Here is a 12,084-nt window from a genome sequence, read left to right on the forward strand (position 1 = left end):
ACTTTTTCTTATACTTTCTGATTTCTCTCTGTGTCCACTACTTGCTGTACAATACATATCCTACTAAGTCAGTCAGTCCCCCCCCCCCCTCAATATCACACACCCCGAATTGTAAATAATGTAAATAATTAATTGTATATACTCTGATGATTATCTTGTGTGATGACTGTATTGTGAAAATAGTATATATCTGTATCATGAATCAATTTAAGTGGACCCCGACTTAAACAAGTTGAAAAACTTATTCGGGTGTTACCATTTAGTGGTCAATTGTACGGAATATGTACTTCACTGTGCAATCTACTAATATAAGTTTCAATCAATCAATCACTCAAACACCATGCTATTTGTACTTTTTTTTTCGCATCACTGTAGTTTAACATCCATGAAATATGATTTAAATAAGGACAAACAGCTGAAGAAATGTCATCACATGGGTGGTCGTCTTTGTCAACAAGGTTCCTTATAATCTGCAAACACAGAAATAGACGGTGCACCTGAGAAATAGCAGAAAAATTGAGTGTGACAGTAGGATTACTGAACCAAGCCATTGTTACGTACCGCAGCTGTTTAGACTAGTAGAAGAAGTGAGGTGATTTGGATGGGCTGTGAAACTCACCAATTGTATCGACTGAAATAGACAAAATGCATAAACAGAATGCACAAATGCAAAAGGAAATTGGTTATTTTGATAATTGAGAGGGACAAGCGATAGAAATGAATCGGTGGATGGATTGTTTGAAGATGGGGTCTAAGTTGAATGTCATCCATAATTATACGAGTGTTTGCATACTTACAGGTATTCTCTTCGTTGGAGAAAAGACTGACCGCATAGCAAGCATAAACAAATGCTGGGAGCTGTGGAAATTGATAAGGATAGTTGTTAGAAATATCATTTTGCCATGCACATATGCAAAAAAAAAAAGCTCCCTCACTGATATAAAGAGTTGGATGATGCTGTGCAGGGCTTCTATGTACTGGTACTCCAGCCAGCAGCTCAGCACAGTGGTCAGCTCTGGGTTCCCCTGGTTCTGGTTCTGCCAGCCCGTGGACGGAAGCCGCTCGCTTTGACAGCCTGGCCCGTTTTCCTTCCACCAAGAGCGATGCGACGACACTCTAAGAGAGAGAATGTCACTCTCCTGCAGTGACATATACGTACAACTTGTTAGTTTTAGTAATTGTTTAAGTACTGCAGAGGTAGTCAACAATGCAGTGCTGCAATGGCCTATTGCATTCATTTTGTTGCAACTCGATATTCCCTACTGACGTGACAGAAGAGGAAATCATTTATATTATAACAAAATACAAATCTAAAATTAATTTTTAAATTCTTCATGGACACCCAATACTTGGATACAGAGCTCACATAAATGGCATTGGTTGATAGGTAAGGAAATTACCAATTCTATTGATCACAAACAGTGTGCTTCCGGAGTACTTATGAGCCTATCAAAAGCATTTAATACAATCAATCATAAAATGTTAATTCCCAAATTATCACGGTATGTTATCAGAGAGTTGGTCTTGAACTGGGAAAAATGCTACTTAAGGAATAGGAAGCAATACGTGAAGCTATAAGAGAATGTATACACTGTATCTGCATGCTTAAGTACCCCAAGGTACAATACTGGGACCAAAACTGTTTAAACATACAAATAAATGACATAGTCACTAAAGAGTCATGGACCTAAAGTTAGTATTACTTGCAGAAAAAAGTGGTTTGACAAAAACAGACTATCCTTTATAATAAGTAAAACTCAGATATGTAATCTTATTTGGAAACGGTAGAAATGTTGTGAATCTTCAGAATTTTTCACTCTACAATTGCACATCTTCATTTCATTTTCATGTATTTATTTATTTCAGGCAATGACATAAAAAAGTACAAAGTTGACAACACATAATAATATAAGTTAATATAGTGCAAAAGGTAATGTATAGTATGTAATGCATGATTGTCCAGTTTTGCCTGAAAGGGAGTGGTAAGAAGATAACTTATTGATCATTGTTGTCAATCATTAGGGTAATTAACCCTGCCTCTTGCCCAAAGTCAGCTGGGAAAGGCTCAAGTTTACCCGTGACTTTATAATGAGGATAAGCGGCATAAGAAAATTAATGGATAGATGGATGCATAATGGCGACTGGTACATGCTGCATTGAACACAGGAAGTGAACTATTGTATAAGTAAATGCTGTGAAACTGATAAGAGGTAGGATTAAACAACCTCTGCGTTTTCCTATTCATTTTTCGACATGTTAAATCGTGAAACTGTAAATATGTGACGTAAAACTACTACCTTATATGCATTTTTCAGAAAAAAACTAAAACCATTACCATTTTTGCTTGATTACAAAAAAAAGCTAATTCAACTCATCTTTCAAGCTAAATGGAAACATACTGTATATGCTAATGGTGTTATGTGCTTCTATATACAGTACAGGCCAAAAGTTTAGACACACCTTCTTATTCACTGCGTTTTCTTTATTTTCATGACTATTTACATTGTAGATTGTCACTGAAGGCATCCAAACTATGAATGAACACATGTGGAGTTATGTACTTAACAAAAAAAGGTGAAATAACTGAAAACATGTTTTACATTGTTGTTTCTTCATAATAGCCACCCTTTGCTTTGATTACTGCTCATCGAGAGAATGCCAAGAGTGTGCAAAGCAGTAATCAGAGCGAAGGGTGGCTATTTTGAAGAAACTAGAAGAAGATCTTGAATATAAAACATGTTTTCAGTTAATTCACCTTTTTTTGTTTAGTACATAACTCCACATGTGTTCATTCATAGTTGTGATGCCTTCAGTGACAATCTACAATGTAAATAGTCATGAAAATAAAGAAAACGCATTCAATGAGGAGAAGGTGTGACCAAACTTTTGGCCTGTACTGTACATTATTTAACCAGGAATATAAACAAACTGTGCAAGCATGTTATTAGGTGTCAGTTGCAATACAATGTGTGCAAGTAAACACATGTTTGGAACTAGCAGCACTCTTTAATCAAGAGCTAATCAGTAGGCTCACTTTGGAAATTCCTCCCAAGTCCAAGTACAGACAGCAAACAAAGATGTTCCAGCTGAGCCATAAGAGCATCCACAGCAGGTACTGAGCACATAAAACACACAAGATGAGACAGGAATGTTACACATAGCTGTAAAACCACACAATTAACATTCTTACACTTTGTTAATTGTATGAAATGGTCAAAACCAGATTTTTACAGACACTTGCACCTTAAAACCTTGCTGAAAACTCGTTTTTCACTGACATTCAACATAGTAGAAGTAAGTGCTTTGTTGTTGTTTTTTTTACCTTTATGATACTTCAATAGCTATTGGCTGAAAGCTACTGTCTGTTTATTGCTGTAATTTATTATCCACCATTTTACTGCTTTTATTCCCTTTTGGTTGTTTTAGATTTTTTTTTTTGAGATTCTGTTTTAGATGGATGCCATAGAAATAAGATTTTATTGACTTTATAGAGCCACATTCTAATTGTAGCTCTGAGCTAAGCTAAAGTGCTAATTACACAGCTAACTGACAACGTGTGTCTGTGCTTTGAAGATGTTGATGTTCTAAAAAGATTGAACATATTCTCAGGTTTCTTTTAAAAAAAAGAAAAAGAAAAGAAAGTGTGTTCCTGTCACAAGAAAGTTTGCAAAATACTAGCAGTATTGTGATATACGTCATCTACTGCATATATTCTGAGATTGTGGGTCAGCTTGATAAACATGTATTTAACCTTCTGGGAACATTTTAATTATCGTCAAAGCCAAATAGAACATAAAAGTCCTCACGTTTCTGAAGGGCATTAATACATTTAGGATTTATAATTGGTTTTACTGTTTTGGTAAAATCTCTTAATAAATTTCCGTCCTAAACAAAACTATCAAAAATGTAATGTTTGTTTCTTTATTTTCTCCTCTTTGAATGCCTTTTGATCAGCTAAGGTCACAGGTTTAAAAAAAAAGTAAAATAACTAAATTTATGCAAATGTATACTAATTTAAACCGGCATCATTTGATCAAAAGGCCTTCAAAGCGTTAAAATAACGAACACAAACATTATATGTTTGATATTTTTGTTTAGGGCTGAAGTTCATTGAGTGTTCTGAGCAAAAAAAGTAAGAAACAAATGTAAATGATGAAAGACTTTTACATCCTGTTTGGCTTTGAGAGTATTGTAGAATAATTGCCTGAGTATTGTAGACCTGTGAAAAAATTGGACATGGAAATGTAAACATTTTACCTGAAAAAACCCTCTTAAGAAAAATAAAGTAAAAACCCTGTTTCCATATGAGTTGGGAAATTGTGTTAGATGTAAATATAAACGGAATACAATGATTTGCAAATCCTTTTCAACCCATATTCAATTGAATGCACTACAAAGACAAGATATTTGATGTTCAAACTCATAAATTTTTTTTTTTTTTTGCAAATAATAATTAACTTAGAATTTCATGGCTGCTACACGTGCCAAAGTAGTTGGGAAAGGGCATGTTCACCACTGTGTTACATGGCCTTTCCTTTTAACAACACTCAATAAACGTTTGGGAACTGAGGAGACACATTTTTTAAGCTTCTTCTTGATGTACAGCTTAAGTTGTTCAACAGTCCGGGGGTCTCCGTTGTGGTATTTTAGGCTTCATAATGCGCCACACATTTTCAATGGGAGACAGGTCTGGACTACAGGCAGGCCAGTCTAGTACCCGCACTCTTTTACTATGAAGCCACGTTGATGTAACACGTGGCTTGGCATTGTCTTGCTGAAATAAGCAGGGGCATCCATGGTAACGTTGCTTGGATGGCAACATATGTTGCTCCAAAACCTGTATGTACCTTTCAGCATTAATGGCGCCTTCAAAGATGTGTAAGTTACCCATGTCTTGGGCACTAATACACCCCCATACCATCACAGATGCTGGCTTTTCAACTTCCGGATGGTTCTTTTCCTTTGGTCCGGAGGACACGACGTCCACAGTTTCCAAAAACAATTTGAAATGTGGACTCGTCAGATCACGGAACACTTTTCCACTTTGTATCAGTCCATTTTAGATGTGCTCAGCCCCAGTGAAGCCGACGGCGTTTCTGGGTGTTGTTGATAGACGGTTTTCGCCTTGCATAGGAGAGTTTTAACTTGCACTTACAGATGTAGCGACCAACTGTAGTTACTGACAGTGGGTTTCTGAAGTGTTCCTGAGCCCATGTGGTCATATCCTTTACACACTGATGTCGCTTGTTGATGCAGTACAGCCTGAGAGATCGAAGGTCACAGGCTTAGCTGCTTACGTGCAGTGATTTCTCCAAATTCTCTGAACCCTTTGATGATATTACGGACCGTAGATGGTGAAATCCCTAAATTCCTTGCAATAGCTGGTTGAGAAAGGTTTTTCTTAAACTGTTCAACAATTTGCTTACGCATTTGTTGACAAAGTGGTGATCCTCGCCCCATCCTTGTTTGTGAATGACTGAGCATTTCATGGAATCTACTTTTATACCCAATCATGGCACCCAAATGTTCCTAATTAGCCTGCACACCTGTGGGATGTTCCAAATAAGTGTTTGATGAGCATTCCTCAACTTTATCAGTATTTATTGCCACCTTTTCCAACTTCTTTGTCACGTGTTGCTGGCATCAAATTCTAAAGTTAATGATTATTTACAAAAAAAATGTTTTTTATTAGTTTGAACATCAAATATGTTGTCTTTGTAGCATATTCAACTGAATATGGGTTGAAAATGATTTGCAAATCATTGTATACCGTTTATATTTACATCTAACACAATTTCCCAACTCTTATGGAAATGGGGTTTATAAAATGGAGTAACACAACAAAAATGATGACCATAATACAGCAAATAATTACTGAAAGTACAAAAAAGTCAGCCTGAGGGTTTGAACATTAACAATAAAGCTGATGTCTGTTTTGTTATCTTGAAATACAATTGTTTTTATGGGCTTTACCCATTGCAGTGATATACTGTAAGTAAAATATCTGTTTTTGTGGTGTGTGTACAAGTTTAGTTTGTGTTATTTTTATGCACACATGCTGCTATGTTCCTCCTCATCTCCTTGATTATGTACTCTGAAATGCACTTTGCACATGAAATTCTGTATACATAATATGCTTAAAAGTATTACTCAGGCTATTTACAAATACATGCATGGTTATACTTTAATTCAATCGGATCATTTGGGAAAATGTGGGTCCTACGCTGGAACCAGTTGAGAATCCCTGATCGGCATATTCTTCATATCCATGCTTGTGTTATTATATATATCAATTATCCCCTCAACTCCCCCTAAAATGGATTAACTCGCTGGAATAAAAAAGACAATATAACATACATCCATGAACGTGGATGCATATGAAAAAGTGCAATATATTTATCTGTACAGTAACCTATTTATTTATTTATGCATGCACCTTATTGCTTTTTTATCCTGCCCTACCATGAGCTAATGTAACGAAATTTAGTTCTTATCTGTACTGAAAAGTTCAAATTTGAATGACAATAAAAAGGAAGTCTAAGTCTAGTCTTGTGCCACTATTAAAGATATCAGCATACGATATATCAGGCATAACAGCAAAGCCAAGTAGTTCCTTCACCAAGATAACGTAGCGTGTTCTGCACTGTATGGCACCAAATATGCCCAGGATGACCAGGATGATGTGAATGAAGTTTATCATGATGGGAACCCACTGGAAGCCAAGGAAGTCAAACACCTGTCTCTCCAGCGCAGTGATCTGGAAGCATAAAACAGAATTGTCTCAGCACAGGCACCAGGGACAAAGCACTCATTTTCCCGGGTTTAGTGGCCCAGTCTGCATGCCATGAAAGGAGGGGGGCAGGGTGGGAAACACAGAGGCAGACGCAAAGCTATTGTCGTCGAAGCAAAGTTGCAGTCACTCTTTTCTATTTGCACCTTGCATATGCCTGTGTGTAGTTTTGCTCCACTAGCACAATTTGATAGATTTTGTAGAATAACTGATAACTTGTTTGATGTGCACAAATTGGTTTAAACACTCAGTTTGTTTTGTCCAGTTATAAAAACTAGGAAAAAAGGCAGAACAATTTTTAAAAAGGTTTCCAAAATTCACATATCAAGCTTGAACAACTTAGTCCATATGTGAACACTTCAAAATTTCAGCACTGATAAGTAAATTGTATACTAATAACAGCATAATGCATGCACATTTAAACTACTTTCTTTCCAAATTAATGCAGGTGTGTGAGTGTGTGTGTGTGTGTGTGTGTGTGGTGAAGCATCATGCATGTGCGAGGGGAGAAAATGCTCATCTTACCAGCTGAAAACAGCACAGCAGGACCAGCATGCATCGCGCCGAGCAGCAGCCCATGATGATTACACTCTTAAAAGATGCCAACTAGCAACAGTCAATATTCCTTTTTAAATATGCTCAAACAGGAGAAGCAATCCTGTGAGGGGTAAAAGATGCAGCAGTGCACTCACACACACACTCACACACACACACACACACTCACACACAAACACACACACCTCATCGCAACAACACTATGGCTAGAAACTAGGGGGAGGGTAGTATGGGAGATGATTAGAGCCACGCCATGGAGTAAAAAAAAACGGCGGAAAAGGAGGGGCTGAAGGACAAAATCACATTAAAACACAGATTTAAGGTAACCCAATTTAGTAGATGAACATATATGGGAAGAAAAACAGCATCATATACAGCTACAAATGCTTAAAACATCTACATTCACTGAAAAAATACACAAGTATAATGTAGTAGGTGGGATTCAGTAATATGGTTACTTTTTGTCAAGATTTGTGTTTAGGTTTCCTGTGTATTGGTCCGACCCTTGTTGTCCTGCACGACTAGGGATGATGTTCGAAACCGGTTCTCCCGGTTGTTCGATAAGAAAAGAACCGATTCCATGGACTCAAATCCCTTTTTGAGAACTGGTTCCCGTTATCGAGGCCACTAAAGTAAAGAAAAAGAGTTGGTTCTTTATTCGAATCCCTAGGAACGAATCCCGTCCCACAGGAAATGCCCTGTGGCACGTCCCAGGAAATGACGTAGCTCAGTCGTTAGGCGGCAGATACAGAAGCAGCAACAACAATGGACCGGAAAAAACGCCTCAAGGCATGGCTTCATTTTACAAAAAAATACGACAAGGAAACAGCTACCTGCAATTATTGCCAGACTTCGCTCTCATGTAAGGGGGGAAGTACAACAAGCATGATGAAACATGTTCAGGCCGTACATAACCTGAAGGTTAGAGAAACGTGTTGTGGAGAAGCAGCGACAGAGATGACGAAGCAAACCCCTCTTCCTGTGCTTCAACCTGCAGCGCCAATTCCAGTGATAGTGCTGGTGAGTAACTAACGTTAACTGTTGCCGGTTAATTTCCATATCTGCTCACTTTTAGCCATTAGGCTAAAATAACGTTACCTCTTATGTCAACCAGGACTGCAGTAATGTTAGCTAGACTAACGTTACCTATGCATAGTCAGTGGCTAACAGTAATGTTAACGTTAGTCTTTTTGTATGTGTCTGATAACGTTAAAGGTATCTTGTAGCCTACACCACTCCAGAGTTTGCAGGGCTGTCTAATAAACTAGTGCTTTCTTTCTTTCTTTCTTTTATTTCGTACATGAACACACTTACAGCATAACACATCACAGTTTCATATAATTTCACTTTACATCATGTCCGAAAAGGAGTAGGAAGAAGTAAAGCTTATTTAATCCTACCCCTTTCCCACTTCAGAGCGTTTACAAATATATACATAATTTACTGACCTTTTTATAATAAAATAACATCTGTGAATTAGTATATACAACAGTTTTGTAATATCCATCCATCCATTTTCTACTGCTTATTCCCTTCGGGGTCGCGGGGGGAGCTGGAGCCTATCTCAGCTACAATCGGGCGGAAGGCGGGGTACACCCTGGACAAGTCGCCACCTCATCGCAGGGCCAACACAGATAGACAGACAACATTCACACTCACATTCACACACTAGGGCCAATTTAGTGTTGCCAATCAACCTATCCCCAGGTGCATGTTTTTGGAAGTGGGAGGAAGCCGGAGTACCCGGAGGGAACCCACGCAGTCACGGGAAGAACATGCAAACTCCACACAGAAAGATCCCGAGCCCGGAATTGAACCCAAGACTACTAAGGACCTTCGTATTGTGAGGCAGACGCACTAACCCCTCTGCCACCGTGCTGCCCGTTTTGTAATATGTAATTAATTAATTCAGTCATAATTAATATACTGAGATGAAGAATATCTTATTTTCAATAAGGTTGAAAGTATTTCTCATAATTCTTCTTTGTACTTTGTAAGCACTATTAATTTGAACAACCTCTTAAAGTGGATCATATGAGTACAATGTTTAACTTCATTACTTAATCCATTCCTTCATTTAATTCCACATACTAATGCTAAAGACTTAATAACAAACAGCCTAGTCTTCACATTCAGCTAATTTCCCCCCTAATTCTATGCTGTGTCTGTCCCTCATTTTCCCTCCAGGACAAGGACGTGCAGTCATTCCTGGAGGAAGCCACACTGATGGACCCCAGAAGGATGTTCCAATAGCAGCAGAAGTGCACTTTTTGGAGAGCTGTATTATTTTCAGTTTTGTGCCCCAGGTACTGATTTTATTTAACACTATATTATTATTTATACACCTATAGTGATCACAGAGACAGGTTGTTTTTGTGTTACTGTATATATTTGTTTTTCTGAAAAATTCCACTTAATATACTTTGGGTAACAACAGTCAATATTTATTTTTATTTATTTTTATTTTTTTAGGGGGGTAACAACAGTCCATATTTATCTATTTATTTTATTTTATTTGTTTCTTATAAAATAAAAGTGAGCTTTTGTTAAACCAAATATTGTGTGTTTTTTTCCATATACAACAACCTATCTGGATTCGATAAAATAATCGATAAGGAATCGGTTTGATAAAAGGATTCGATAATGGGCTCAAACTCGATAATTTCTTATCAAACATCATCCCTATGCACGACAGAAACAAGATGAATAAATAAATATCTAAAATCATGGTCAAAACTGATTTTGTTTTTGTTTATTTTTTTTACAATTTTTTTCCAAAAACTATGCATTATATGTTACTAATCAAATTATTTCACTGGTCTAAGCATTCTGGCAGATGATTTTGTTTATTCTAAGTATTGTATCTCAGATATTCATCTATCAATCCATCCATATATCCATCTGTTTTCATCTGTTCAGGGCTACAGGAACCTGGAGCCTATGTATTTTCCAGGTGACTTTGGGAGAAAGGTTTATCTGGATCGGTCACCATGATCCCACCTCACATGTGGAGACAGACATTCCTGCTCACATTTACACCATCACTGAGTGATTATTGTGATTAATCTTAGATTTCATGAAGTATGTATAGAAAACACACCACAGTGTGTTCTGTATGTTTCTTGATCAGCTCCAAACCTGTCCTTGTGTGTTTTGATTGAGTATTATGTCTCTGTGATTAAAGATTAAAGATTAAAGTACCAATGATTGTCACACACACACTAGATGTGTCTGCATTTGACCCATCCCCTTGGGGAGCAGTGGGCAGCAGCGGCGCCGCGCCCGGGAATCATTTTGGTGGTTTAACCCCCGACTCCAACCTTTGATGCTGAATGCCAAGCAGGGAGGTAATGGGTCCCATTTTTATAGTCTTTGGTATGACTGGGACCCTTTTGTTTGGACAGTGGTATTTTGAACACCAAAAATGCAAACTTGTTTAGCCTTGAAGTGGATGCTTTTCGAAAAGGTTGTCCTAAAAAAGTGCAAAAATGGACAACATGAACATTCTGTGCGATATAATGAGCTTCATAAGCGTTCCTGCCGTAACTCAAATTCTCAACCCAAATAAACACAAGTGGAAGATCATAAACAGCATTTTGAATGTTCTTGCAGGTATTGGCCTCATTTTAGCCCCGTATTGTTTTTCTTTTTTTTTTCTACATTTGTTTATTGAATTTTTTACTTGTACAGTTCAGAAATACAATAAAACACATGTCAATTGTTCCTTTTTCCCAAAACAAGTAATCCAAAAAATATAAAATAACATAAATAAATAATAAACTTGTAAAAGAACAAATAAGTATGGGCAAATATTGACATGAAGCCACAGACAGCTACACTCCTGAGTGTCCCCATCCCCAACACGGTGCAGCAATACACACAAGAATAGAAAAGGGTAAACTGGGTATAACACATGGCACACTGACAAAGCTTAACCTATTGTTACTATAACAATCTACAAGGTTAATGTAGGTTGCTTCTCTTTCTTCCCCTCCATTTTTCTGCATTCTTTCGTATCTCAAGTTATCATTACGTATATGTATTGTTGCATTTGAACAATTGTATTGTTGATAATAAAGGTAAAGTACTGGTATTGTTTATTATCAATAGCACTATTTCTATTGGTATTCATATTGCTCCATTTTTAGTGTAATAATGCTCATTGTCATTTCTGTATTTTTTTTAAAATTTTCGCTAACTGCTTATTTGCTATTACTTTTACCATCATATTTGTACATGTCGTATTTGCTGATGTTGCTCTGTTGTTGTTGTTGTGTTTGCTGTTGTTGTTTTTGTCTATCTGTCTAATCCCCTTCTTGTCCCCACAATTCCCCCCTCTGTCTTCCTTTTTCTCTCTTTCTATCCCCTCCTGCTCCGGCCCGGTTGCACCAAATGATAATATAAATACATTTAATAAAGTCAAAATACGAGTAAGGCAACAAGAGAAGTATCCTGCACTTCTCTTTTGTAAAGTAAATCTGAACAGCCGATATGGGCATCTACATCTGCTATATGATTTGCCCAAGAAGCTGGGCAGGACATTATAAAAAAAATAAAAAATAAAAATAAAAAAAAAAAAAGAATAGAAAAGGCTCATCAGTTTTCTACCTTTTAATTACTTTTCAATCGCGGTTAAATTTGAGATCAGTCTCTTTTACATATTTTAGGAAACCCCATACTTTCTGAAACTTCACAGAACAACCATTCAATGTCAGCCTACTGGTAATTGTGTCCAATTT

General features: G+C 37.1%; 1 protein-coding gene across 2 annotated transcripts in view; it reads right to left on the bottom strand.

The window, feature by feature from the left end:
- Window positions 1–330: 330 nt before the first annotated feature.
- Window positions 331–12,084, bottom strand: part of nkain5 (sodium/potassium transporting ATPase interacting 5) — a 28,229-nt gene continuing 16,475 nt past the window's right edge. Inside the window, exons 1-7 of one of the 2 annotated variants that reach the window (XM_062053428.1) lie at window positions 7,316–7,538; window positions 6,620–6,757; window positions 3,035–3,115; window positions 936–1,139; window positions 798–858; window positions 562–631; window positions 331–470 (exon numbers count right to left, since the gene is read on the bottom strand). In XM_062053428.1, the coding sequence (XP_061909412.1) occupies window positions 576–631; window positions 798–858; window positions 936–1,139; window positions 3,035–3,115; window positions 6,620–6,757; window positions 7,316–7,369 (594 nt within the window). In that variant the 5' untranslated portion in view covers window positions 7,370–7,538 and the 3' untranslated portion in view covers window positions 331–470; window positions 562–575. Of the gene's footprint in view, window positions 471–561; window positions 632–797; window positions 859–935; window positions 1,140–3,034; window positions 3,116–6,619; window positions 6,758–7,315; window positions 7,539–12,084 lie in introns of those variants that run through there. The other variant, XM_062053429.1, reaches the window with a different exon arrangement.

This window comes from Entelurus aequoreus, linkage group LG07, assembly GCF_033978785.1.
Source record: "Entelurus aequoreus isolate RoL-2023_Sb linkage group LG07, RoL_Eaeq_v1.1, whole genome shotgun sequence".
Lineage (NCBI taxonomy): Eukaryota > Metazoa > Chordata > Actinopteri > Syngnathiformes > Syngnathidae > Entelurus > Entelurus aequoreus.